The sequence below is a fragment of the Amblyomma maculatum genome, chromosome 3 (genome assembly GCF_055883805.1).
Source record: "Amblyomma maculatum isolate TAMU_Amacu chromosome 3, ASM5588380v1, whole genome shotgun sequence".
Taxonomy (NCBI): Eukaryota; Metazoa; Arthropoda; class Arachnida; order Ixodida; family Ixodidae; genus Amblyomma; species Amblyomma maculatum.
In genome coordinates this window covers 181,435,612-181,463,579 of record NC_139346.1, presented here as the reverse complement: position 1 = coordinate 181,463,579, position 27,968 = coordinate 181,435,612, and the positions used below count along the sequence as shown (strand labels likewise).

Here is a 27,968-nt window from a genome sequence, read left to right as displayed (position 1 = left end):
CTCAATTCAGGACATATGTCACTTTCTCCTTTTGTGCCGCATGTAGATCCACCACTCAACCCAAGAATTTCTGCAAAGTTGGTTCCAAGATGGGGGCTGGCTAGCAAGTGCTCTCAGCACTCTGCAATGATATAAGCTATGCACTGCATCCTGGAAAGGCACAGTGCACACGTCCTGTTCGACCTGATTAGGAGCAAGTATGCCTGAAAGCTAGCCATCAGAAAGGACAGGCCAAGATATCAAATGGCTTTATGCAGCATCCTTAGGTAATCAGAGTGCCAAAGTGTGTACAGTTGTACCGTAAAACTGGCAGGGTCAGTTGCTCTCCCTTGCAAGTCAAAATGTCTGCACCATTGCAGGAGTTCCATAATGCCACAAAACAAGCAATATATAGCCTTCAAAACAAACGACAGGCTGCCCTGGATTGTTTAATTGGGCAAGTGCGGCTTGAGTAATGTCCAGCTCCCCAAGGTGTTGTGAGCCCTCCTCGGATCTTTTCATTTGTACGTACCATGATCTTCTTCCTTTTGTACATACCATCATCATCGTCCCGCGGCGCCAGCTCCGGCGCGCGCTTGGGTTTTTGCCAGCAGATTAAACGCTGACACTGCATACCTTGCCTTCCTTGCCTTCACGACCTTGCCGTCTGGACCTGGCCTTCTTTCACAGTGTGCTAAAAATTACCACCTATCAGTCAGCAGTATGGAGAGAAATACTCTTTGCAATGTTCTGCTTGACTTCCAGTGGTTGGAGAGAACAAAAACCTAGTGAAAGTGTAGACACTTGCAGCCTTAACAGGCCCTCATACAACGGTGTACCGCGGATCTTTTATTTAGTCTATGAGGAAAATACTCTATGTACATGCACCAGCAAGTCGACTGTGCCTCTTATGTACAGGAAATCTGCAACAACATAAAGGCAAACTATGTGTTCCACACTTGTTCCTGCTACTTCACCAGCTCTGTTAACAAAGTAGAGGGATGCAAGATCCCATCGCCATCATTTTATTGTCTACGCCCTATTCCCACACGCCTCATGAACATTGCGTAACTAAGAAAATGCACAACTGTTGTAGCATGTATAGAATCTTCAAGCCACATAACATTTGCCAACTGTGTAAAGCCATAAATACATAAAGAAACAAAAACATTCCTCAAGTTTCAAATTTCACACATGCAGGTTTCTTAATACAAAAAAAAAAAAAAAAACTACTTAACTAAGTATTCTGAACGTAGAGGTCAATCAGGGTGTTCCCTGAAGCATACATTTAATAAATTCTGAACAGAGCAGAAAACTTCAGAACTCCGCTCCTAACGAGCTGCACAGTTCTTGCGCACATCAACTACGACGATCAAGAAGCACTAGATACCACTTTAACAGAAATAGAATTTGATGAGGCAGACAGTGCATTGCAAAAGCGAAACAAGGCTGCAAAACATAACAGATGAAAATATGGCTCGAAACAAAAACAAATTACAGGTAGCCATGCCACACCAAGAAGAACGATAAAAAATCACTGCAAGCACATTAGTATTCGACATGCTCTACTTTGATCAGCCACAACTACCAGGCTGCTGTAACAACCTTTCAAACTTAAGTGCAGTGCCTTCATGTGTCACAAGATTGGTGAGCCATGCACTTTTAGTACAAAAACACATGCACAAAATTCATTGGCAGACGAGAACAGCTAACCCCGTGGATCAAGATCCACACACTTTTGGCCTGAGCCACCTTGAAGACAGCACGTGACAGGCAAAACTGACAGAAATGCCCAGCAAGTATCATGATCACTTCTTTGTTCAGCGTGCAAAGTGTTGCTGGCTCTCTGCAATGACAGTGGTGAGCATTTCACTATTTTCAATACAAAACAAGAAAAACAACAAAAAAAAAAGCACACTACAGATGCATTGCAAACAGCAGCAATTGCATTTGTTGGTGGTTCAGCAGCCTGCAGAATAAAGGCCAGCGCTGGAGATTAACCTAAACCATTCTGTAAGGGGGCACAAAACACAAACAACTCCTTCCGGGCACCAAAACTGACCAATGATTGTTTGATCCAATACACTTTAAAAGATTAGTGGGTTGCTAAAATAAATTTTTAACCTTCCAAGGGCCAAACTGAGACTGCAGTGTAGTACTACCAAAATTTCACATCAAGTGTACACATGTATAGCTTGTCAATACTTTAACAGCACCACGCGAGCATCGACTGCCCGTTGCAGCAGCGCTGAGCCGAGGCAAAGAGGAAATTGGGAGAGGGAACGAGCAGGAGGGCATAATCATGCTGCTTGAACGAGTGTTATTTGCTTGGCTGCTCTGCGCCGTCGGAAGCAACCCCTTCAATCGAGTTTCATGCCCGTGTCCTGCGAGCACTTGTTCCAACTGCTGTATGCTTGCGGCTTCGATTGGTGCTAACTTAAATATTACTTGTCCCTGGTTCAATCTACGGGTACTGCCTCAAGAAGGTTTCTTTTTGAAGTAATCAAGGTGACTATATTTAATGTTCCTGACAATATTTTGGCCAAGGTAACAATTGTAAAATAATTATTGGGCATGTTCGGTTTTTTATTAAAAATGTGTATACTTTCAAGATATTATTCACAATATATGCACATATAGCGGACGAAAACAAGCAGTAACAGCTTCTTTGGGCACCGATGCCTACCAGCAGATTGTGGCAGGGGTTGCTTCATACTAATCAGAACAGCCTAGCAGGCGAGGCTCACTGCAGCAGCAAGAATTGTGGGCATGCCCTTACCCTCGCTTGCCTTTTCATCTCCTGCGTCTTCCGGCACAGCAGCGCCAGGCAGTCGACGCTCGCCCGGTACTGCTGTACACCCATACCTGCCAGCTTCCAAAACAGCCAAATCAAAACCTGGCCATGGAGTTCTGAAGCCCTTCATATGCAACAAAAGAGAATACGAGGACTTCACATTCCATTCAGTTTTGCCTACTTGCAACCCACCCTCCTTCCAGACTCCAGTGCTAGCATCTCTGCAGCACACCAAGTTTGCATGAAAATAGTCCTGCCTTGATCAAAAGAATGCGGATAAAGAAGTAGGGTTAGAGGTCTTGAAACGTGTGACAGGCCAGATGTAACCGAATCTTTGGGTTCCCCTCTCTTAACCACAAATCTAGAATTTAGAGTAACTTGAAGCATGTAAATATAAACAGAAAACTTGAAGCAGGCTCTAGATATAATTTTTTACTTATGGGTGCAGCTCAACTCTGCCAGGTAACTTTGGCAGGACTGCTCCAGCCAACCTAGTACCACCTCCAAAACTATGCAAATGCACGGCAGCTTCCTGAAAGCCTCAGAATAAAAGACAAAGTTAGGGTCACGCTGCAAAGTAGTGATGCCACACCAAGTAGCAATAATCACCCCGCAGCTTTAGACTAGCTTTGCCAATCGGCCCTGTGCAACTGCCTCCTCATACATGAAAACATTGCTTGTGTGCTTGCAAGCTTGTAACGGCCTAGGGCACAACAACAAGGCGGAACAGTGGTATGTCACTTTGACAGAAATGCATTAAGATACACTGCCTGAAGATAGGGGTGCACTGTCACCTCTGTCTATTATAGAGTTTTTATTCTTTCTTTACCTGTGTGTCAACGCACCGAGGCACACCAAAGAAAGTGCCACACACCACCCAAGGGCATGTGCTGCACCATGACTATTTTACGAGCAACAGGCTCAATCTGGGACCCTATACTGTACAGTGAAACTTCACAGGACTAATTCTGCCGGCCAAAAACCACCCATTTCTGAAATCCTCTTGCTCAGGATACGAGCACTATAACCGAAAAAAAGTTGCCTCATCACCTTGCACCAACTGCAGCTGCTGTTACTAAAAGACCCACTGCAGCAGCCACGAATACGAAGAATCACTTTCAACAGAGGCTTTCTTCCTGTTATTTGAGTTGTGGTAATCTAACAAGTGCTTGACAAGGATGCCAAGCCACCAGCTCCACACCAGGTCTACAAAAAGACCCAAACAACCTTCCCGGCAGCAGCTGCAGAAGAAGCATTACTATGACACAAAGAATGCCTCAGCACTGCCTACACAGTGTCGCCGAATTCTTTTGGATGTGCTGCCCCAGAGGCCCGACCAAGTTAATTTAAGCGAAATTCCACAGTACTATACGGAGGAACATTGTGTCTCACGCCCTGTCCAGCAAGCAGCAGTCGAGTGCCCCAAAACAGTTCGTCACACAACTCACAATGTCCACTGATCAGAGGCAAAAGTCAGCCCGTGTCACTGCTCCACCCGTAGAAAAGATAGAAAAAAAAAAGCAAAATGGTGCCATGCCATGATCACTTGTGGCCTTCCAGGGTAAGCAGCGCTTGGGTGGCTATCACGGAGTCGTTGAACCAGCTCTTGGCGGCCAGCCCAACAGAGTCCTCCACAGGGGAGGAGTCCATCACTAGCAGCATTTCTCCGGATGCTGTGGCAAGTGTAGAAGCAGTTGCAGAAACTCCAACTGGGACACTGGACCTGACAAGGGCAGCTTCCCCCGGAGTGTGGGGACCGGTGGCCGATGCAGGCAGTGGTGGGAGCCAGCTCCAGGCAGGTACGTCCTGGTTTGGGTCCACCATATCCAGCGACAATGTCTCGTCAGGCAGACAAAGCACCAGGTTGGCACCACTGCGGGCCACAGCCTCGGCTGTGCCCTCCAGGCACTGGACAGGCTGCGAGCAGAGAGAGCACCACATCATTTGGCCACCGAAATATGACAGACCTGTGGGACTGAAATTCATCCTCACACAACAGTGGTGCAACAGTACAAAATATCCAGTGCACAAGATGTTTACGAACACGACCACTGTAACACAATACTGGTGCAACAGTGTGTAATACTCGGTGCGAGATGTATCGGAAGACACTATGCTCACTACTGCTAGAGACATGAGACCTTTCTATATCTGTCCAGGCAAAACAGCTTCGTTTGTATTGTATCGTTACTGATTTAGTGCCTTTTAACATGATAGTGTTAAGCGCCACTCCGTAAAATTCGACATTGGCATTGCGAACTAAAAATCCCGAGCATGCCTCTGGGAGGTGACAGTTGACAGATAACAAGGCAGGGCACAGGTTTGTTAAGTGGCTGTGTCACAAGACCACATGACTGTGTTGGCAGGCATTGTTCACTTGTCGGTTCTATCTGGAGATGGAAGGGGCAAGATGGGAATCAAACTCAGACCCTTGGATCCCGAGTTAGAATCGTTACTCCTAGGCCATGCAGGCATGTTTGTATAGCCTGGTTAATGCAAGGCTTCACAAATATGGTAGCTTACAGCTAGACATGTCAATGACTGAATGTAAGTTAACAAGAAATAATTTAAGGGATTAGTAAAGTGATGTATGTAAAAGAGGGTCCACAAGAGGAGCCATTAGCAGGTGCTGCATGATGCCTTTAAGCACGGAATTCAAGCAAGCCCATATTTTTTTTATTTTTAAGATGTCAGTATACAGTTTCACAATGAAATGACATGCAGCCCTTGGCAACCTGACTGCAGACACCACAGCGATTCTGAAAGTTCGACCTTCCTGAATGTTTTCTGAAGCTTCAGAAAACTCCCGATGATGAGTGGGATCTATGCAGAGGCAAAGGCTCGGTTAGCGATCAGATGCCACAATTCCCGATGTTCTAAATACTCTGCAAACCCACGTGAGTGATGATCCAGAAAGCCCAATGAGGGCCATCGCAAAGAAGTTCCAGGTCACACAGAGAAAACCAACCTGACGCGTCAAATTATGGCATGGAGAAACCAGCTGTTTAGCCAAGAGGAACCTCTTGCAAGCTAATTTAGCACCAAAACCTGGAGATGGTTAAAAATTTGGCAGGGTGTACATCGTTTTGCAGCATGTTCAGAGTGCGTATCAGAATGGGCAGGTTTAATATTACAGGATGAAATCAAAGCGGACAAACTTCTTTTCTCTCCTGTCCCCAAGTCATGTGAAGTCCATTGATATACACACCATCTAAGGTTATCCTCTGCTTCTTACCATAATAACAAGCAGTACAGTATGCAAGAACAAAAAGACACCATTCAGAGCACCACGTAAAGGGACGTGTACATGGTCTTTAACTGTTAGTAAAATTCAGAGAGACCACACAGCTCACCTCGAGTGAGCTGACCAGGCTGACGGGCTGGGCCAGTTGGCTAGCGTCGCTCAAGATGATCAGCGTGTCGCACAGGCCCATTGCCTTGAGCTGGTCAGCTGTTGGGAGCTCAGCCAGGGTCACTTGCTGACTGGAAGTGCCAGCAATTGCTCCACTCACACTGCAGCCAAGGCCAGTAGCGGTGGCCGCCACTCCTGCTCCAGCCACAGTCACCCCTTCCCGGCCAGCCTCCAGCTGTTGTTGCAGTGCCGCAGCCCCCTCGTCTCCCTCACCACCCCCAGGCGCCCCAATGGGCACCCAGGAACCTGGACCTCCCTGCGCCGTCTCTACTCCCAAACTATGCACACCTCTGCACACAAGAGAGGAAAACACACAGAAGCTTCCGTTATTGTTCAGATGTGGCGATGCATCCAGCAGTACACAGTTGTCAAATGCGAACACAAGCATTTGTCAATTTTTTCGGCATTTGCATTGAAATTCAAACCAAAAACAAACAATATATCACTCGCGACTTAATACAAATTTACCGTAAAGGACATGGCACTTTATATTTTGAGACCTTCGGCCATTCTGCACAAGATGAGCTTGTACTGTTTTGAGACCAGCTGGAACATGACTGACTGGCCCAAGAAGGAGTCACTCGTCTTGTAATTGCTTTTATTGCAAACAATATTTTCTTGTGTCAGCTTTCGCTAATCGTTGGCTTTCATGTCCTCTCTGAAGCAACTAGCCTAGGGCAGATGTCAAAACAACGAGACTTTTGCATCTTTTGTGTTTGTACATGAAGGCACAGACATGCTTCCTACTCATATCTTTCCACATATGGCATTTACGTGATAAGCGAGACCGCATAAATGCAACAGATGTAAGCATTAGAATTTTCTGTTTTAATTTGGAAAAGTTTCCAGTCACTAAAGAGTGTTTGAAACTGGTGCCTGTTTGTGCTAGAATGCAATTCTTGAGACAACACTGTTTACCGGCACGCATGGTTGATCAAGTAAAACAAAAGGGGCGCACAAAATGGCAGTAACCACCTCTTCTGATGGTGAAGTAGGTGATGGCCACTCAGAATGTGCCATTTTCGAGGCTTCCCTGTGGCACTCGCATGAAAGGACCTCGTTTTGAAATCTGCAGTACATGCATGGACCGTCCCAAGTGTTGTAAAGCACAGCAATGACAAAGTGAACACATACATACAAGTACAGGTAAGTTCATTTTGTTAAGGACTGATTCAAGCACGACTTCGCATGAAAGGGAACTGCTATACTGCATGCACATCATTGGTTTGTAAACACTGCCATGGATAGCTATCAAGGTTTAAGTCTAATGATACGATATGTGGGATTTAATGTCCATACGCTGCATGCAGGCTCTGCGGGACACCATTATGGAAAGCTTTGGATGAATTTACATCACTTGGACTTCAACATGTGCCGACATAGCACAGCACATGAGCGCTTAAACACGGTCATCACGGTATAAGAGGATTGTGAATGTCCACTCTGTGATCCTGGATTGACGGGGCAGCTGACAAGTATTCACATGCCAGCACAGCCAGCTGCCCATGTCGGAAAGCAGTCACCTTACGATTAGAACTTCCACTCTGCTACGAACTACATATATTGTATGACATGTTCAACGGGACAGGCCGACTGAGGCACTGCACTAAATTTTAATCTGTTCTTCACTGCCAGGTGCCTTTATTAGCTTCGTGCCATGCCGTGTATCACGCAGCCAACATATTGGAGATTGTATACATATAGAAAATGTGCATCAGCAAAATATGTATGCAAACATACCTAATATTTGTTTCCTGTAATATAACAAACACAAAAAAAGGGGGGACTGGGCAAGGACAATTGAAATGCTGATAAAGCCACTGATGATTAACAGCAACCCCATCCATTTTGGAGTAAGAATTTTGAACTTCTAGCATCACAGCGGAACATCAACAAGTCCACCATAGCAGACAGGAACCAGGTGCGCTGGTTTCTGCAAAGTGACTGCCTTGTGGGACTTGCGCCAGTATTCACAAACGTGCCTCGGCTCGAAGCTCTACCTCCCCTCCGTAGAATGGAGAAAACAGCCGCTCCTCCACTCCAGGGCCAATTCGGATTCCCGAACACCCCTCGGCATTCCGACAAGGTCTCCTTGAGAATACGTCCTCCCCTCGAAACAGTGCAAATGGCATATAGGGACGACAGTAAGGCGAACTTTTGACCCGAAAACTATGTACTGAAGTAAGATGCTCAATTTTTCAAGTCTAGTTTTAAACTTTTGCAAGAAACCTCAACGTTGAAAGAATGGAAAATAGTGATAGTAAGAAATATAGTGTTCAGTGAAATTAAATGTGGTGAACGCAGTATCATATATAATTGTACATGTACCACGTGCATTTAAACATGCTGTGAACGCAGTATCATATATAATTGTACATGTACCACGTGCATTTAAACATGCTGTGCTAACTATAAAAAGAGCGCAGTGCTCAGCTACGAGTGACCAACTGACTTTCCATACACGCCAAAACTGGCAGAGAGCATACTTGCATATGTAAGTCCTTTTTGTAGCGTGTTCTTCTCAGTACCACAGCAGCATACCGTGAATGAGGATAACAGGGTCTCTCTGCTACGAGATTTTAGCCACATATTATATACAACAGCCAGTGATGAGACCCAAACTTCCCATGTTGCTTACTGCCACGACCCATTGCCTACTGCAGTATTCATGCTTCAAACATGCTGACAATTAATTTATCCTTTTTAATTGGGTGCATCCCACTGGTCACTGCTACCTTAGGTGTATGCAGCCATGATTCCGCCATGTGCGGTACTATTGGCGCCAAATGAAATGTGAACAGCAGAATGCGTGGAAAAAAGTCCAGCCAAGGTCATTTGCCTGCAATCATCAAAGATAGGCATGTTCTACTGGTTTGCGGCTGTTTTCTTTTACGTATGTTTTCTCACTGTGCCACATTCATTCTTTCCAGAGATGGCTACTTGCGCAGCGCGGTTTCGCTACCGGCATCTACCGGTGGTGGCTGTGGCTCACGTGGGAGAAGGGAGCACAATAATGGAAGCAAAATCAAAACGCTGCAGGCCAGCGAGCAAGAGCGCTAGCTTCACCGACGGGTTCACCCGCGTATGCTGCAGCCGATCGGCAGAGAAACCGTGCAGCGCAATTCCCCATCTCTGGAAACAATGTGGCAAGACAAGAAACCTACGTTGAAGCAAACAGAAGCAAAACTTATCGCAAACCAGAAGAGCGTGCCTATCTCTGATGATGACAGGCATACTGCCTAAGCTGGGTATTTTTCCACGCGCTCCGCTGTTCGCATTTGACAGTACATGCAGTAATGGACAGGCAGAACTTTTGTTGCCAGCCACTCAAAACTCTCTACTGACATTGGCACTACCACATCTTTATGACGTCGCAAAGTAAGCAAGATATATACAAGTACCATGCCCCTCCAACTTGCATGTGCGACCTTTAAGCAGTGTACTATGTAACAGACCTCTTACTCTATAACCGGATATCAATCAGTTACAAACATTTCGATGACAGTAGCTCAAAAGTAACAAGCCGTGAGCAAACGAGCCCTACCATTTAATATGTTAACTAATGTGAAGACTAGAAAATGATGATACATTCCATATACACAGTCAATTCTCATTAAAGGTAAAATTGACGTCGCTGTAGGGCCATGGCTAAAGTCATGAGTAACATATGCCTACATTTCTGTTTGCTGCTCATATGTGGATTGAGCTAAGCGCCAAGACTTTCAAGACAGTGCAAAGATAAGTTTACCCGTGCTAACCCCAAGGAATTTCCACAATGGTACCAATTGGCACCTTTACTACTGGTTACACATAACAAGCGTCAGTGTCAGTCATAGAGGAGAGTCAAAGTAAGAGACAGTAGCAGGCGATGCGACATATGCCGACAGAGACATGCATTGGCTTTGCACTTGGTAAACACACTAGTCCTCTGTCACGTCGACATGCGCGTAACGTAAGCACGTCATCAGAGATCCTGCACAGACTTATAAATCGCAGGCATACATACTGCCGTACACATCTAAATGTGCAGAACAATGTAACCCATAGGAAATGTTATGCTAACTCTTCTTTACCTGCAAACAGAGGCAACTGGACATTCATCAATATTGTTTTAGATTCTACCTCGCAGCACAGCAAGAGGTATGGCAAATCTACTTGAGGCCAATGCTGGTACAGTGGTGATGACCGGGACATGCTACACTGCTATATAAGAGTGAACACTGGAGAGCCAGAAGCATGAATGGTCGCCAGTGTTACATGAGCGCCAGTGTTATATGAGAGAAAACGAGATTCCTTTCGCTCCTTTCCTTTACGGCATGGTTCAGGTGTGCACCGAATTGTGCGACACATACTGCGCCTTTCCTTTGCTATAAACTAAGTTACAAATACACCGCATTGTCGCTTCCATTCATAACACAAGGTCTCCGATATCGGCTCACGTTGCCTCTACGAAACTCCTCTGCACGACGCATGCGTTACTACGTACTCCGGCGTTCAGTCACCTGACAGTAAAGATAACAGTTGCTATCGCGCTGCACACGCACACAAACAAAATTAAAAGGGGCAAGTTTTAAAAGGAAGGCATTATCTCTTCGAACGATAGCAGCGAGAGTGAGGCAAAAGTTTTTGCAGAGCAATAGACGCGAATCCGCCAGAAATCCTATCTACAACGCGGTTCGTTGCGTCGTTTTTTTAAAAAAAAGATCCTTGCGAGTGGTGGCGTCTCACCGGCGTTTCGACATAACGTTATTTTAGGGACGCACTCGATCAGTGCGGCTACACATTCGTGACGGTCGCAAAACGGCGCGATAACTAGCAGGCTACAAGGCCGATCCCAACCAACGCCAACGCTTGTCACAGCTGTCCCGAACGCAATGTGAGCGGCCGGGATATCTGCTTAGGACCCTGCAACAAGTAAACGGAAGATACTAATCGAGAAAGTAAAATCGACCGCGCGGCTGTTACTCACGGTCAAGGCAGAGCGACGCTTACGAGTCCGATGCAGGAAATTCGGCGAGCTCAGAAATGAGACTGCCGAACTAACAACGGCAGAACGGCAAGGTCAGGAGCAGCACGTGAGCGCAGAACGAGGCGCACGCTCTCGGTCGAAAGCAGTGCGTGCAGCGCGAACAGCTACCGAGAAGGGGAAAACAAAGATGAGCTTATCAATTCCTTTCAATCAGACGGTCGCAGAAGGTTCGGATCCCTCAGGCCGGCCTTATATGGTACGGCCACGAACGCTCGCATGCGTTAGAAAAGGCTAGGCTTACAAACCAAAGGCATTTTTCGTCGGCTCGCGTGATGTGTGCAAGGTTAGCGTTCCACTGCACCGTGATGACAAACAGTTCGCGAGCTCGGCATAAAAAGTAACGTTACCTATGTAGCCGAAATGCGAAAGATGCGAAATGGCCGCGTATTTTAAAAACCACGGCAGGTGTGTTTGGTAGACGATGCACGAATTCCAGCAGAATTTGCTTTTTATTAAGCAGCAGAGTTTAAAAAAATAAAAGCGTTTGGCATAACAGTCGATGTCACTTGTAAATAGTCCCGCGGCACCGCACACATGAAAAATGGCGGTTGCAAATAAAACGATACATTCCGCGTGCAAAATTGGACATATGAACTTACCAGGCGTTAACAGCAGATGGGCGCAACTGCGAGACAGGTACGATGACATAACATGAACTTTATGCACACTTATCGCGCTTAACACCAACCTGCCTTGCGAAATACCAGCTGGAGGAAATCGCGCATGCGTACGAACCACGTGGTTTACGGTAAGCGTTGGAGCATAGAGAGAGTGCGCTGAACATGGCACTGAAGCAGTTAAAGAAAGCATGGAGGAAAGAGTTTAGAAAAGAGGTAGCGTCAGAACCACTAGTCAGAACTCTTTAATATTTTGAAACTTCCAACAGAGCGTATGCATTAAAAGACGGCGGTTCTGGCTGATTAAAGATCGAGTGGTTTGTGGTTTGGGTATTTAGTAATAGCGGCGGCACCCGCGACGTCGCGGCCACCCAATTCAAAGCATGGGGTTCAGCGTTCAGCCATCCACCTGAAAAGAGAACGGAAGGCAAGGAGGTCATATAGAACTCCTATATAACCCATGGCGGAAGTAAGGGAAGTCAAAGCCACCGACTTCCGTTTCCGTCCGCCATTTTTGTTTGTACGAGCCGAGCCGTTACACTATTTAATTGTGCAGTGCGAATTTGACGTCCTTTGTCGCTTCTCTGAAGTTCACCTCCCCGATAAACCTTGGTTTGTTCACCAATTCCAAGTTATTGTGACATTAGCGGAGTCATCCTGGCGTGGTAACAGAAAGACTGACCAATGCTGGCGGTATTGAGGGAAAAGTTTCGTCGCTTCTTCTTGCCATCTCGCAGCGACAGCGCGCCTGAGGAGCATCGGCGCGCATCGAAAAAACGCAAACGCGACAGTAACATGGAAGGTGAGAGCGACGAAGACGACGATGTCATCATTACGGCCAGCAACAACCGAAAGCATTTCCGGGCCGACGACAATCGTGTGCCGAGCGCCGCAAGATCGCAAAACCACCACGACAGTTGGCTGTCGTGGGCATTCCGCAAGCCAATGCAGAACTTCTTCATCAACCAGGCTGTCCGCTGCATCAGCCAAAACCTCACCGAACCGTCTCCGAGGCCTGGCTTGCCACGAACACAGCCTTTGCGCGAGCAGACGACGTTCTTGCCACTCGAGCGGTCTCGAGACAGTCAGTCTTCGGGCCATGCGTCGCTGCTGTCGGTGGAACGCCTGGAGCACGGCGGATTCGTCAAGAACCACAGCCCCAGCGACCACGGTATGCTGGTGCGAGAAATTGTCCATGCAAGCCAGCCCGAAAACTCGCCGGTCAGGAGCCGTGGCCACAATCCAGGGAGATCAAATGAGGACAAAGCGACGCTTTCCATGCGCAATGGTGGTCGTTGCTTCACGTCGACACCAAACAGTTGCATGCGACTTCAAGAAAAGCGCGAGTACCAATTGTTGCTCCGTCAGCGGTGTACCGCTCCTTATGGACAGTCAAATCCTCATGCGCGAAATGCCCCCTCCTCTTCCCCCATATTCATTGACTCCGGCAGCACCGAAACGAACTGCAAGCGGCCTCTGTCGGTACCGCTGTCGTCAGGCGCCATAGTGGCTTCTGAAGCGCCTAGACGTAATGTGCCGGCTTCACTTTTCGCGAACTCTGTCGCGTTAAAAAAGCGTCCAGTGCCCCTGAAGCAACACACCAGTCCTTCGCAATCGATCCTTTCGTCGTCCTCAAAACCAAGCACTGTGGTGGTTTCAGTAACTTCGGCTGCTCCTGCATCGCGAAATTCCTCATCGACGTCATCAGTGCCCGCCTCGTCACCAGAACTGCCGAAACTCCCTTCCAGCCACTTCTTTTCGCCAACATGGATGAAGGACCTGAAAGAAAAGCTGGTACACTTAGACCAATCTGCTCAAGATCGTATATTCTCCAAGGCGCAGATTTGCGAGGACAAAAAGGCACGCCCCATACCTATAGCAAAAGAGCCTTCTGTTACAGAAATTGCAGTAGAGGTTGCTAAAAAGGAAGTGCTCCCAGAGCTAACACCCGAGATGGAAGCTGCTGTAGACGACGCTCTCAAACGAACTCCACCTGACGAGGTACTTGCAAATGGCTACCGGCTGACTGTGACACGCAAGGACATGGAAACACTTGCAGGTCTAAATTGGCTGAATGATGAAGTTATCAACTTCTACATGAATATGCTCATGGAACGCAGCCGCGTGAAGTCAGCCCTACCATCGGTCTATGCTTTTAACACCTTTTTCTACCCAAAGCTGCGTGCCAGTGGTTTCAGTGCCGTCAAGCGCTGGACAAGGCGCGCAGACATATTTTCGCATGACCTCATCCTTGTCCCCATTCATTTGGGCATGCACTGGTGCTTAGCAGTTATCGACTTGAGGCACAGCACTATCCGTTACTATGATTCAATGGGTGGCAAAAATGATGAATGTCTTAAGGCTTTGCGCGATTACCTTCAGGAAGAGAGCAGGGACAAGCTGCAGAAGGAGCTTGACCTGTCCAACTGGACTTGCGAGGCCGTGAAGGACATTCCCCATCAAATGAACGGAAGTGACTGCGGCATGTTTGCCCTCAAGTATGCTGAGTACATCACGCGTGATGCGAAGATTACCTTCAACCAGCGGAACATGCCGTACTTTAGGAGACGTATGGTGTATGAAATTTTGACTAAAAAGCTGCTCTAAAAAAGCAAAATAAAAGTGCCATTGACAACATGCAGCCCATGCAGTGTGTTGTCTGGCCAACAGTCTGAAAAGGCAGAAGGTCGCTGCTCGTAAATACTTCTGGTTGGTCTGCACTGATATGGTCATCATTACAGTGTTGCATTGAAATGTTGAAATGTGGGCAATGTATCGGGCAATGTATCCTGCTGACAGTGATAAACTAGGTTTTGTTGATGGGTAGGGCCTGGATGAGCTGCATGTTTGTGCAGTGCGGGCCTTGTCACCACTTTGTTATTTTGCACTGCTTTGAGCTTTCCGACTGCATCAGCTTTTAGATAGAATGTGTGATGTTTCATAACATCTGCCGTATGCCATCAAGAAATATTTATTTCCGGTTTATTCCACCCACTTTTTGTTTCTAAACTCCAATCTTCGACATCAGTCTGAAAATAATGCCATACTGTTCATGTCTAGCATTGTATTATATCCTCATGTGGTGTGATTTTTGGTTGCATTGTACAGAAGGGTCTTTTTAATGCCTTTTTTTATACTTTACATCTCATTTTAATTGTGAAGGTCTTTCTTATTTTCCTACACAAAAAGTGCGCTATGTATACCGAGGAAACAAGCCCGTGATTACGGAATAAAGAGCAATTTTTTGTTTGTAAGCAGCTCATCATTGTCTGGTTTTCGTTCTACGTGCCCAAATCTAGCTAGCCACTCCTCGAGAAGCCTTGGCCGCGGCGGCCGCTTTTCGATGCAGACGAAAAGCCAACACCCATGTGCTGTACGATGTCAGTGCACGTTAAAGAACCCCAGGTGGTCGAAATTTCCGGCGCCTTCCACTACGGTGTCTCTCATAGCTCGGGTCGCTTTGGGACATAAAACCCAATAAACCATTTCTCGAGAATCTTAAGGGGACACAGGGCAGCTCTCCCATTTTTGTCCTGAGTAAAAATCAATTTTCCAGCTTCTTCTCGGTATGTTGATGTTGCCCGACAGCAAATGACACTGTTGTAGTTGAGATTTTGCATTTCGTTTCACACCACTCCTATTCAAACACACAATATCTGCACCAAGGACTCCATGATTATTGAAGTTAATGGTGGTGTAGCCTAGCCACGGAGACGCAAGAGGTCTGTGTTTGCTTGTGAAATCAGCCAGCGATATGGATCCTCATATTTCATTTTCTGGCTTTCTTGAACATACAAATGTCCACTTTTCAGTGATGGTAGTGTGTTTGTATTTACAATGCTGTGTTCAACCTCAGTGTGCCTCAGTCTCCCTTTAATGATGCTGGACAATACCTGTGAGCTTTAATTTGAATACTAAAAGAAAAGTTCCAGCTCCAGTCACTTTAAGGAGGAACTGTGGGCAACTAAGTTAGGGTTTCGTTTCAAGTAAAGTTCTAAGCCCATACCTCTTGTGGCATCACAGACACTTGAAGCTGGAGTATTATTTTGTGCCACTCTTATTCATACTCCCGACTTTGGTGATGATTTTGAGCGACGTGGCTTTGATTTTGCGTTTCTGCATTTAGTCCTTGTTCTTGCCTTGCTTTTGCGACACTCGGGCACATAGTCCATTTTCTATGAGTATGTAAGAGTATTTCATGCAGAAAGAGCTTCTTTTTCATTTAAAAGGGGTAATCTATCAACCTAGATGAGCTACAAGTGTCTCTTTAATGTACTCTGCTGGCATGTTGCTGAAGGGTGCACCTCGGTGTCATTTCAGCTAGACTTTGAGAACTAATGTGGCATGCAGCAGTGGCATGAACAGTTTTTTTCAATTGTAGCTTATTGCACGTCAGACTCGCTTCATCCTGAGATACTTGGCATATGAATGTGTGCTAACAAAAGCCAGCTGCATGTAATGTAACTGCAGCTTGAGGTATTATACTCTTTCACTCTTGAGACACCTGGAAATTAGATTGCTGCTGATGTGTAGTGCCACATGGATGATTTTGCCACAGTTCATCAAAAGCGCATTGCAGTACAATAGAACTGCATAACACATTAAATGGTGCTGAATAATTCCATATATCATGGATTTAGCAGAGAACAAACAGTTTAAGGTGCATAGAGTTGCGTGGATTCGCATCATCGTATATGACTTTTTGCAGTACACATATCAGTGTAATAGAAAAGCATTGCAAAAGCTTACAAAGGTCTCAAATAAATAGAACATTCATTGTACAATCAATGCATTATTGTTTAGTGGTTCTTCAGATGGTTATTTTTTCAAGTAACAATTTCAATTTATTTGCTGCCTAGACAGGTGAATTAGTACAGATTTCTGTCCGCAGAGCGTGTCCACAGAATGTGTCCGCAGCAGTTGTAATTAAAAAGTGATAGAAGTTAATGAGTGGTGTCAATTGATAGTTGTTGCGGCTGTTAGTACTCTGTAACTTAATGTGACGTGTAGGGTATAAAGTTGAGCGGAGGACAATTGAGTGACCTGAAATATGTTTTGATCTAAATATTCATGTTTCAAAGCCGGAAGATGCATCGTCCCCTGGACTGACTTAGTCTGTAGAGGAGTTTTACCAAATTTCACAAATGTAATCAATAGGCAGCAAGCAGAGATGGAATCGGCTCAGCAGAGCAAGAGAATGGTGTGCAGGATAGCGTTTCGGGTGGCCTGTGTGCGTGTTAATGTACAGTCTAGAGCCAAAGGATAAAATCATTGCACAGGTACGTGACAGTCAGTGGGACAACAAACCACAAGAAAGGAATGCATTGATTTGTGGTTTGTGCGGTGTCGACATGCTTTTATATATCGCTGTCAAGAGTTGCTTCATTCATTGGTGGCACAGTAGATTACTATTTTACTGAACAATGTAGCAATGCTACATCAAAAGCTCGTACTTCTTGAATGGTTTTTGAATATTTATTAATGTGTAAGCATTAAAAAGGTATGTTGGCAGTTTTGTGTTACCAAAATTTTAGAAAAAGGATGGCTGCATAGATACAGGACCAGGTGGTAACTTATTTGACAGCATATCAGAAGAGAATTTATAATTGGTGCAAAATGGTCATGGCATCAGTGCTGTACTGCACGCTTTTCTCCTTTCATTGCAATCCAATGATGTGGTGAAAGCACTACCACACTTCCTACATTGCTGCAATTTGGGTGTATATGCACAAAGCAAACTTTGTGAGGCTTCGTGAGCATTCACAATGTACCAACACACAAGAGCTCTTGTTGCATAACTGTTCTGCCATTGCTTTATAAGGGCAATGCTTTTTCAAAGTATTTCACCTGTCAATAAGAATAAGATTCCCGAAGGAATGCACGTTTGAGCTAAGCGTCTATTGTACAGAAAGGCTGATTATAATGTCATATGTGCAAAGCTTCTACTCTGCCCTCTTGTTGCAATCAATAAATATTCTGACTTTCGGATCAATATCTTTTAATCTTGGCCATAATAGGGCATTACTGGCTGTAAAACTGCGCTCTAAAATTACGGTTCATAGGAGGGTAGGAGCTAAAAAATCTAGTTCAATTTTTTAAATGGACGTTGCAGTAATATTTTGTAAACTTGTCACATTGTCTCGAAGCAATGTTACACATCACTTTCATAGAAGAGAGCTTGTCCCCAAATTTAATGAAGCTTGAAATTACATTCCTGATGGCGTACTTTGCATAATTAAAATTAGGCACATGGCTTTTCTAGTCTGACTTATATGGGACTGAACCTACAATAATAACATTGTTGCCCTTACATTTTGAAGGTATCTGAACATACCGACAGTGGTGGCTGTAACAAATCATCTTGCTCGACCACAAGGCTGCTGACAAGTTTTAAACAAGTATCCTTAAATTAACCTTTCAAAACACCACTTGCATAAATTTGTCACCGTAAAAGAAGAACAGGCCCTTTATCTGAACAAAAGCAGCTAATATGCAGTAGTCTCCCTTCACTATATATTCATACTGGCGATAGAACACACTCCACTGTTGCTCTCATGAGCAGCAAAAATCTTGCCATTACTCATGTCATCTTGTAATTCAGATATTAGTTTGTACTATATACAGCTTGGTTCTTCTTTGTCCCTTCACCTTTATGTGCCTTATAAACAAAAGTTCCAATAAAACTTCCGATCCCTGAATATTTCTTTGGGTGAATGTGTAAAGAAATTAAAATCTTTGTAAACATTTCCCACATAAATTCTGAAATAAGCGGAGAGTCAAACACCATGAAGGCAAACTGTACATAAATGACCTACTACAAGACATTTTCCCTATAAACCTAGAGATCTCTAGATTTTTATGGAATGAAAGATAAGGAAAAAAATTGCAGTCATGGCTGCAAATACTATGCAGAGGCAATGACACTTGTCTAGATCGCTCAAGTGACGTGTTGTAGAGCAAATTAAATCAAATCTTAACTCGGCTACTTTGTCAGAGGCACCGCATTATGTCGGTATTACTATTCGCATGACTTTGCAGCTGTGTACACGTTCAAAAATTCAGTAAACATTAGAACCTACCTTCGAATTTCACTTTGTTTTCTGTGCACAGCACTGCACAAGCTCTCTAGGCAACTGTGATCGACTCTGCACCCTACTGCGGTAATGTAGTATGCTCCTAGCTCCCTCCTTCGTACATCGTTAAGCATGGCCTAACTTCCTTACCATGCCTTTCTCATGAGAGTTCTCATGGAAGTAACCCATGCACGCAACGCTTTTCTGCAACTTTTTCTAGACTTCCTGGGTGTAGTACAGTTTTGTTTTCAGCTAGGAACCCACAAATATAGATGTTAAACGCGTTTCTGAATTGAAATTCCATTGCTGACAGGTGAAATAGAAATGATAGCTCTTTGAGTGAACAGGTTTTGAATCCCGCAGTAAGGGTTCACTACTGTGTCACTAACTTCGTCCCTTGCAGCAGGCTGGATACGGCCTCCGAGCACCACCCAAATAAAGCATTCATCTCGAATGGTCGTTTTGCAAAAAAGTGGAAATATGGGCCAGTTGGTGCAGTATGAAGATTGAAAGCAAGCAAAAAGGACAAGAGAAAAACGTACACCCCGACGAGTGTTTGTCTCTCCATTTTGTCCTTGGTGTACTTGTTCTTTTTGACTGGCTCCCCTCTTCACATTGAGTGATGGCGCCAGTGCACTAAAGATAGTGGTGGGCAAATGAAAAGACAGCAGCTGGGACAACCATGTGGTATTTATTGCAATCAAAGTGATCAGCTGGTACAGAATATTTGTCAGTTCAAGAGGATTTTTCCTACACAAGACTACAATTTGCATTATTATATTATATGTATATTTATACATACATATCACGAATGACACGCTGTACAGGACAAAAGACACACTCATTCTCAAAAGAAAAGAAACCTGCATGGCATTTTTTTTAACCCTCGTTTTCTTTTTCGATTTGGGACCAGTGTGTCCATCGTCCCGCATGCTGAAGTGGGGGAACCAAGCCCCGCTGCGGTTCACATTGTAGCATACTCAAATGGTTTTCCCTGTCAAACAAACACTGAAAACAGCACTTCACTCTTCACCTTTGCATGGAATGTCTCAGTTTTGACTCTCGAGCATACAGTAAGTACAAACACAGGGAAAAAAGAAATAAGTGACGACTACACAATAGGCAAGGCTGTGTTTGTCTTCACTATACGTACATTCACTTAAGCTGCCACAAATAACAAAAGTACAAAGATTTTCCCAAATAACAAAAGAACAGAAGGCTTTCAGTGGCATATTTTCACCACAAAGCCCTCAACCGTAGATGCTGCTGACCGAGGCATCAACTTATGATAGCATCGTCTTGATGCAAGCATGTTATGCTGCCCTGATCCACATACTGTCTTACAAAGGCTTATACACAATGCATCTTTGTGACATTAATCACACTGCCTCTGACAAACAACGACACGGAGATGATGACCCATACTTATGACATATAGATGAGAGTCTGTCTTTTTCATGACAGCAATGTGTATGCACACACTCCACAGCAGACAAATCGCAAAATATTTTTATGGCATTAAAGCATCAAAACTTGATAGTGATACATTCTGTGTACACATCCAATGGCAACTGTCTGTCTCAATTTTGTGAAAGCACCCCAGTATAAGTTTAAAAATATTAAAAAAAGATCCTGGCAATGTGTTTCCTCTACTGTCTAACAAACAGCAGTTCAGACAGGTGGAACTGAAAGAGCCAGATTTGTTCTGAACACAAACTCACAGCCCAGGGCGACGACAGTGCATCGATCAATGCAGCAGAACATGCCTTTGTCGTAGAATGTTTTCCCTTCCCTTTCCCACCCCAACGGGCACAGCAGCACGCATATCCATCTGGTTGACACTCACAATAGCAAACAGCATGGAATAGAAGAGCTTGGGCGACAAGAAAGGAGGGGCGATGGTGCATTTATACAAGCGACTCAAGGCTCCAGACAGTGGCCGCCACAGACAGTCACGTCTGTCATCAGGCGTGAAACAGCCAACTTAAGGTGGCGGTAACAACCACAGACACCAAACAGTCAAGAAAATGTGCTTTGAAAGTAAGAAAACAGATGAAAGAAAGCTGCACTGTCTGCACTGTCCAAGAACTATGCAGCTTTCTTCAGGCTCGAGAGACATGCAGCGAAAACTAGCTGGTATAGTAGATATGTTGCTTCCTTTCTTCATACAATGACACGACAGAAGAAAAAAACAGAGAGAACAATGCAGCCTGTGCTTGCAAGCTTCTGTTTGTGGGCAAAGTGTAGCAGCTGTAAGTAAGTGCACTCGTACGGCAACACTGTTAGACGATAACAAAAAAGAAAAGAAGACTGAGAAGCTCCTTTTTTTTTTTTTAAAGTAGAAACAAGCGTGAACAAAAAAAACTTGATCGTTGCAAGGGCAGTGAAAGAAATCAACAAGGTATTATTACTTTTACAGAATTTTCCCCGGCTAATTGCTCAGGGTAGACGATCATCAAGAGCAAAGAAAGAAAACAGTAACACAATGCCACGATGGCTGACTTTAACATGGCTGTAATGTCTCTCCTTTCCTCTCTGTGTTAAATGACAAGTGTGTTTGAACTCAGCAGTCAGCACTATGGCACAGTAGGGTACATCTCGCCCTCTCAAGCTTTTGATGGGAAACGTGCACGCGCGCTCTCTACCCCACAACAACGAAGAACAACTCAATGACAAACTTATACAAACAAGAAACGCGCATCATACTATATCTCTGCTTCTAGCCCGTCTTCGTCGAAAACCCTTGAAGTCTCGAGAAAGCGAAACACATGTCAAAACAACGAGGCATGAACGGCAAAACAGTGGCACTGGTGTGCGAAAACCTTAAAAAATTACCTACACGCACTGAATGGTAACAATATAAGCGCAGTTCAAATATAACACCTGGAGTACGACACTGGAGCACGCTAGAATAGAGTTCCGGTACAAGCACTGCCGCAGAAAACAATCGAGGCTAAAAAAATATTTAATGAGGTGAATGTTTGTTGACAGTACCCAGGTGACACAACCACCGAAAGAAAAGAAAGACAAAAAGGGTCACACGATGGAGTTTCTGTGATGGATGCTGCTTCCGGATAGATTGTAACCATCACAACAACTGGTTTGAAATCGAGTGGCAGTAAATAAACCCAAAGTGCAACAGAGGGTGGGAAACACAATTATCAAATGCGATGCACAGCAGTGAACCTTGAAGCAAAACTAAATTGCGCAACACTGCAAGATTCCACAGATTTCTTATCTGGGCTCAGCATTTACGAAAGGCGTGATGAACAAAATTATTCTTCAGCTAAACAAGCAGCGAAAAATTTCGAAAAAATGAACCAACGAAATTTTGCACAGTCAGACAGGCACATCAACAAAAGCTTTATGAATGCAAAACAGTAAAAAATTTGTTCTTGAGCAGCAATAATGACTAAATTATTTGAAAATGCAAAAAAAATATATATATAAAGCTGCCAAAATTAATGGCAAAGAAAAAAGTACAGGCACAGATGCCAAGAATGTTAGGGCCATTAAAACAAAATGTCTCTTCAGTTGAAAATGAACAAATATTGCACCATACTCCTATGGTTCAGTTTTTCAGAACAATGCACAAAACAAATGTGCATTCTGCATTTTTAGCACTTCTTCCAGTCACAAGGAAGGCATTCTACAGCGGCCTATTTGAAGTCCTGTGGGAAATTACCAACAACGCACACATACATGGTCAGTCACCAACGAAAAATACTGAGGCGTGTGTGTACCACTCACTAGGCACTAAAACCTCTTCACAAGGCAACAAAATTTATTATGAAAACTGACATTTGCGCATCTTTGTCGGCCCCCTTTTTTCCTCCTCCTACCCATCACAAACAGTGAGGTGCAAGTGTGGCCAATGTGATGTAGTGGAAAGGAAATGTACAGGATAGAAGATTAGACGAGTTTCGGTACAAATCCTGTGGCGTGAAAATTAAAACAAAGCAAAAACAGTCCCTGCAGCAAAACAGAAATTAAAATAAAGAAAGATGTACAGAAATGCACCTTTAAGAAATTTTTAAAAGCTGTTGTGAAAAACAAAATGAATCCATTATTTGTGTGACAGCACAGTTTAGCGAATTAACAGCATTACTGGAAGGTCACACGGTACAGCAAATTCATTCTCAATGCGCAACTGCAGTGAGGTAACTGCTTGTTGCTAACTACTTAAGCCCTCCACCATTAACGACATTCGTGACTCCTAATTTTTTTTTCATCCTATGTAAAAAGTTTTGACGTTGGTCTTCGACTGACCAGGCCGGCCTATTCTTGACCATGAAAAGAGAAGAAATAAAAATTTATGATGCATAAGAAAACAAAAATACGAGCAAAGAGTGCATCACGAGCACTGAAGCTGTTGAAATGGTCATTCAACACCAAGGACAGATACCTTTGCTGGGGATGTAGTTTTCAACGACTTGTTGTCAGTTAATAGCATAGAAAAATTTAGCATAATATTTTAAGAGCCTGCGCATTTGTAGTAGAGAGGACACACATTCCACAATGGTATAAACTTGAAGTACAAATGCTCTCTTCACAGCTTCCTTCGCATCTCACATGTTCTCCACTTCAGAAATAAGCTTTAACAAAGGTGACCGGAGTAATGAAGAGAGCGGGACATGAAAGATCCAGTGCGGGTGTAAGGCGCATAGGTACACAGCAGCTCAAAGCGCCAGACAAACCAACCGCAGACTTCGCATCTTGTATCTTACACTCGGAATAGTGCGAAAAGCCCTTTGCGATGAGAAACTTTAGAGGCCTCTTATAAGCTTGCGCGTGACCACAAATCAATCTCGAGAGCTCAAAAGAAAAATGCTTACGTTGCGTACGCTACAATTCCCCGCCCTCTGAATGTCACAAGCAGTGCGTGCCCACACACTGAAGACATGCGCATCTCTACAAAGGGCACTCTGCACAAGTTGAGGCGCATAGCAAGTAAATGACAGAAACCACTTTTCAGAACAAACAACAACAAAAGAAAAGCTTATTTGGAAAGAACATATGTATGCAGATATATCCATGCTCTGCAGTTTACTACTAGAAACGAGAGCGTCCACAAATAAATACAAGTTTGAAAAAGCAAGAAAAAAAAAATGTGTGAAAGAGACCACTTCTGGGCCACACACATGCTCAGGACAAGTCCTGCGACTTTACCAGGAACAATACCAGAAGACAAAGGCAAAGAAAAACTAGGTAAAATAAAAGTGGATGTAAGCACGTCGCACTAGGTGGGGGCATTTAGGCAAGCCCCCACAAAACATGCTGGTTGACAGCATAGCGATAGAATGACACAGTGAAAATTTGTGTCAGTCGGGTCCAGCCTGCTTTTCTTTTTTTTTTTTTTTTCCATCTTTTCTCTTTTAAAAACAGTGCCACTGCCCCTACTTTCACAAGTGGCAGAACAGACATGTTACTTTTATTGGTCTGTTTTTTTTTTTCATCTTCTTCAAGCGGCAAGTCAAAAAAGAGGAACGAGGAAACCGAAAAACGTCGCATATGTAATGGCCAATATCCGAGCCTGCCAAGCCATGCAAACTACTACGTGATCTGACTACTGAGGTTTTCAAAAACATATTGTGGATGTTCAAGAGAAACTTCAGAAGACCATGGTAGTATGTGGTCTAACAGGCTGCCAGTTCCAGAATGATTTGTGGCATCATGTCTTTGCAAGCCGACCCTGCTTTTGTGACTGTCATCATTTGTGCGGTGGTTCTAAATCCAGCCACCAATGCCAAGAAGTGGAGCACAAATAACTCTTTTCGTTTGTTTTAAACTTCCTACTTGAAATCACTCACACTCGGACTCGCTCTCAAACTCGGAGCAGCAATAGAGCCGGGGAGAGAGGAAAGAAAAACAAAGGAGCCAAGGCTAGTAAAAAGGGGCATGGGAAAGTGAAGAAGGGAATCAAAATCCCTTGAAGTGGTCCAGAGTGACACTGCGTAGCTGTGCACTTCGACACATTCTCCATTTTGAGACATTAAATATGACATGCCCCCATCAAAAGTATCGAGGCACCTATAAATATCACACGCTCGAAAATTTGCGGACTGTGATCTCTATCAAAACATAAATAGCTCCCATTTTGCTCAAACAGAGTAAATCTCTTTATGCATGGTAGAAAGAAATGGCTTTGAAAAAAAGAAAGGTGGAGAAGTAGAAAGTGTTGAAAACTTAAGCCACGTGCAATGTCTAGCAGAATGTCAAGACAAATATGCAAGACATGGTTGAAAAAAAAAAAATTTAGCAGGGAATGAGACGGTCATTCCAATTTTCCATTACATTTTTTCGTGCTACGAAGCTTATTTGTGAATGATAACTCAACAATCTGCAATGGAGAACTGTACATCATGGAGCACTCTGTGACACAGCATGTCCGCTATTTCTCAGCTGTCTCTTAGCTTCTTTCCGGCTGCTGGCAAGTTGCTGACCTCCGCCCCTGCTTCCAATGAATCATTTCACTCCATGCGTTTCAGCAAACACTGCAGGATTAGCGACACTGCAGAAACCATGTATGCAGGTGGCACTATATACATGACTGCCCAATATAGAAGAAGCTAGGAGAAAGCACAAATTTTTGTGTTGGTTCTTTATAAGCGCTGAAACAGGCTGGAAAAGCAGAGGTACAGCAATTAGAATCCTACCTAGTGGTGCCGTTTGACCGAAGGTGTGTGTTCTGTTGTGAGACACTCTGGCCCCCCCAAAAATAAAAAAGGTTTCACATAATAGTGCTTTCCCATATAGGCTGTCGAAGCATTTGGACTCAGCATCACATCCAGTAGGTGCAGTATCTTTTTGGCAAAGGAAAGGAAAGCCTGCAATGGTGAACTCCAACAGGAAGTTCAGAGGAGCCTGAACCACATATGACCTCACCTGGTTAATATGGGAAAAGACTGCATGTTTCACTGGTGACCAGCAGCGAGTCTTTCTGAGTCCACTGGCAAAACATGTGCAACCCCTGGACCATAATCAAGAATGCGCTTTTGCATGTAAAGAAAGAGACGTCGCTCTCAATTGACCAATGGTATCTGCAGCAATTCGTAGCCCCTAGCCAGCAGTGCAGCACTAGGTCGCATACTAAATCGCTGCAGCTGAGAGAGCCTGATAAAGATTGTGAAGGAAAGAAAGAAGGGAGAGAGGGAAGGGAACCGTCTTCATCGTTTCCGCCGCCATAGTGTGGGGGACATGCAAGGTGCGCGTTTCACACGCAGTGGGGAAACAGCACACGCTCAAAAGGTCAGGGTGGAGTCGTCCCACTCAAGATCCCCCTTGGCCTTGGCCTTCTCTGGGGGAGCTCCTTCTTCCTCCTCGCTCTCCTCATGGTAGCTGCTGGCATCGTCTGAGCTGTCCGAATCGTCATCTTCAGCCGAACCCCGGCGGCCACTGCCTCCCCCGTTGGCGCCACCGATGCCGGAGCCAGCACCCCCACCACCTCGACGGCCTTCCCGTTCCTCGGTGATTTGCTGGTGTGGAAATAGAGAAGGGGGGTGCGGAAAACCAAAATTATACAGGAAAGCTGCACCTGTATTCTTACAGCAGTGTTGCTGCACGATTCTCTGGCATTAGTCAAAGTGGCAACAAGGAAAAATGTACCCAAGGTGGAAAAATGCGGGAGAGGAGGACAATACTCCTGAAAGGCCTACGAGTGACTAACAGTGGCCTTGTCCCTTGTAGTATGAAGCTTTTATAATGCAAAGCACATAATACAGCAGCAACAGTAATGAACATTTTCTGAGCAATTTTGAAAGGGACTTAAAAGAGAGCATAGCATAACAAACCTTTAGTAGCTAAGGAAGGTCATAGCGCTTGTGGGATAGTGTAAACTTTGAGTCTAACCAATCACTCAGATCTTTTTTCCTTTCATAGGTCATTTTGAAAATTCCTCCTAAGCGAATGTTTTGCATTAAATGAAAGACTGCAATACCCAAGTGTTTTTTCTTTTCCAATTCGTCATCCTTATGACAGCCTTGTGTAAAGATGTGGCATGTGTAAGTGAGTGGCTGTCCAACTCACATCCATGGGGTTGACGGTGATTGTGAGGGAAGAGTCATCCCAGGCCATCTCCTGATCTTGGTCGTCTCCCGAGCGGAGGCGGGAGCTGCCCTGCCTGTGCTGCTGGTGTTGATGTGCAGCGCGAATGCGGATCACACCCAGCACAATCATGAAGACCAGGAAGCCCACGCACACCACGATAATGATGGTTACCGCATGGCCTGCATTCACAAAAAAGCAAGGGGGATATATCCCATACGTGCACATCGAGAGACGCACAGCCTGTTGGGTCATTAACGAAAGCAAAGATGTCCTGTAGAACATTTTTGCCAAAGACATCCCCTTGGCATCCATTGGATGTGTGCTACTTAAAATTCACACCTACTGACCGACTGAGTCAAAGGGGTAACACTGAAACGCAGTAATGTCTAACAGTTCAGTGAAAGATTGCTGTTTTGTATTGTACGAAGATTTTGAAGCTGTACCATGAACAGCACATGAATGACATTTCTTAGGCTTATGTGATCACCAACAGAAGTGGTAGCTGCTTAATAGCTCCTCCAAGTGTCAATTTTCAGAAAGGTGTAGTACATCTAGGCCTGTGCCCTGCAGGTGTCCACAAAGTCTACATAAGACGTTAGTAAATAATACAAGTGTGCTAACATTAGAAATTTCGAAAACCGAATGTGTTAGTGAGATACTTGATTTGTATTTAAATTCGAAAAATTGATTTTTGAATTTTTGAATATTCAAAAATTACAGAGTACACCAAAGATTCCACCGAACTGCGTGCTTCACCGCAATGCATGACCACGTGGGATGCGCAGTGAAGCATCCTCAAAACGCGACGGGGCCGTTTTGTGAAGAGGGACCTTCCCCACAAAAAAAACACAAAGCGAAGCGCTTAACAAAACCAGGAAAAAAAAAAAAAAAAAAGAACCAGAGAGAGAGAGAGAGAAACATCGTTTGCTATGGTTTCAATCAGCAGGTGTTTATCAAATTTGCTGTGATGCAAATGGTTTTTGACAGTTCAAGTCCATTTGATAACTTGAGGTTTCGA

General features: G+C 44.5%; 3 protein-coding genes across 4 annotated transcripts in view; 1 reads left to right on the top strand and 2 right to left on the bottom strand.

Annotated features, from left to right (window-relative positions):
* Window positions 1-805: 805 nt before the first annotated feature.
* Window positions 806-8,312, bottom strand: LOC146197100 (uncharacterized). 2 transcript variants are annotated; one of them, XM_084598843.1, is made up of 3 exons: window positions 8,186-8,312; window positions 6,127-6,475; window positions 806-4,690 (listed from the first exon to the last, which is right to left on the bottom strand). In XM_084598843.1, exons 1-3 carry the CDS (start codon window positions 8,260-8,262, stop codon window positions 4,316-4,318), a joined length of 801 nt encoding a protein of 266 aa, XP_084454969.1. In that variant the 5' UTR covers window positions 8,263-8,312; the 3' UTR covers window positions 806-4,315. The 2 variants fall into 2 exon arrangements, with proteins under 2 accessions (XP_084454969.1, XP_084454968.1); XM_084598842.1 differs by lacking the exon at window positions 8,186-8,312 and adding an exon at window positions 7,161-7,336.
* A 3,989-nt stretch (window positions 8,313-12,301) lies between these two features.
* LOC146197099 (uncharacterized) lies at window positions 12,302-15,088 on the top strand. Its single transcript, XM_084598841.1, has one exon. It carries the CDS (start codon window positions 12,516-12,518, stop codon window positions 14,436-14,438), a length of 1,923 nt encoding a protein of 640 aa, XP_084454967.1. The 5' UTR covers window positions 12,302-12,515; the 3' UTR covers window positions 14,439-15,088.
* Window positions 15,089-19,576: 4,488 nt separating this feature from the next.
* Window positions 19,577-27,968, bottom strand: part of Cals (calsyntenin 1) — a 186,067-nt gene continuing 177,675 nt past the window's right edge. The window contains exons 16-17 of the mRNA XM_084598840.1: window positions 26,930-27,129; window positions 19,577-26,379 (exon numbers count right to left, since the gene is read on the bottom strand). Of these exons, the coding sequence (XP_084454966.1) occupies window positions 26,146-26,379; window positions 26,930-27,129 (434 nt within the window). The 3' untranslated portion in view covers window positions 19,577-26,145. The remainder of the gene's footprint in view (window positions 26,380-26,929; window positions 27,130-27,968) is intronic.

Excerpts from the sequence above, each read along its gene's own strand:
- LOC146197099 (XM_084598841.1), top strand. The coding sequence starts at position 12,516 with ATGCTGGCGGTATTGAGGGAAAAGTTTCGTCGCTTCTTCTTGCCATCT.
- LOC146197100 (XM_084598842.1), bottom strand. The coding sequence starts at position 7,321 with ATGTATGTGTTCACTTTGTCATTGCTGTGCTTTACAACACTTGGGACG. Across the intron at positions 6,476-7,160 it reads CTACTTCACCATCAGAAGAG|AGGTGTGCATAGTTTGGGAG; the intron begins GTGGTTACTGCC and ends TCTTGTGTGCAG. Across the intron at positions 4,691-6,126 it reads GCCTGGTCAGCTCACTCGAG|CCTGTCCAGTGCCTGGAGGG; the intron begins GTGAGCTGTGTG and ends CTCTGCTCGCAG.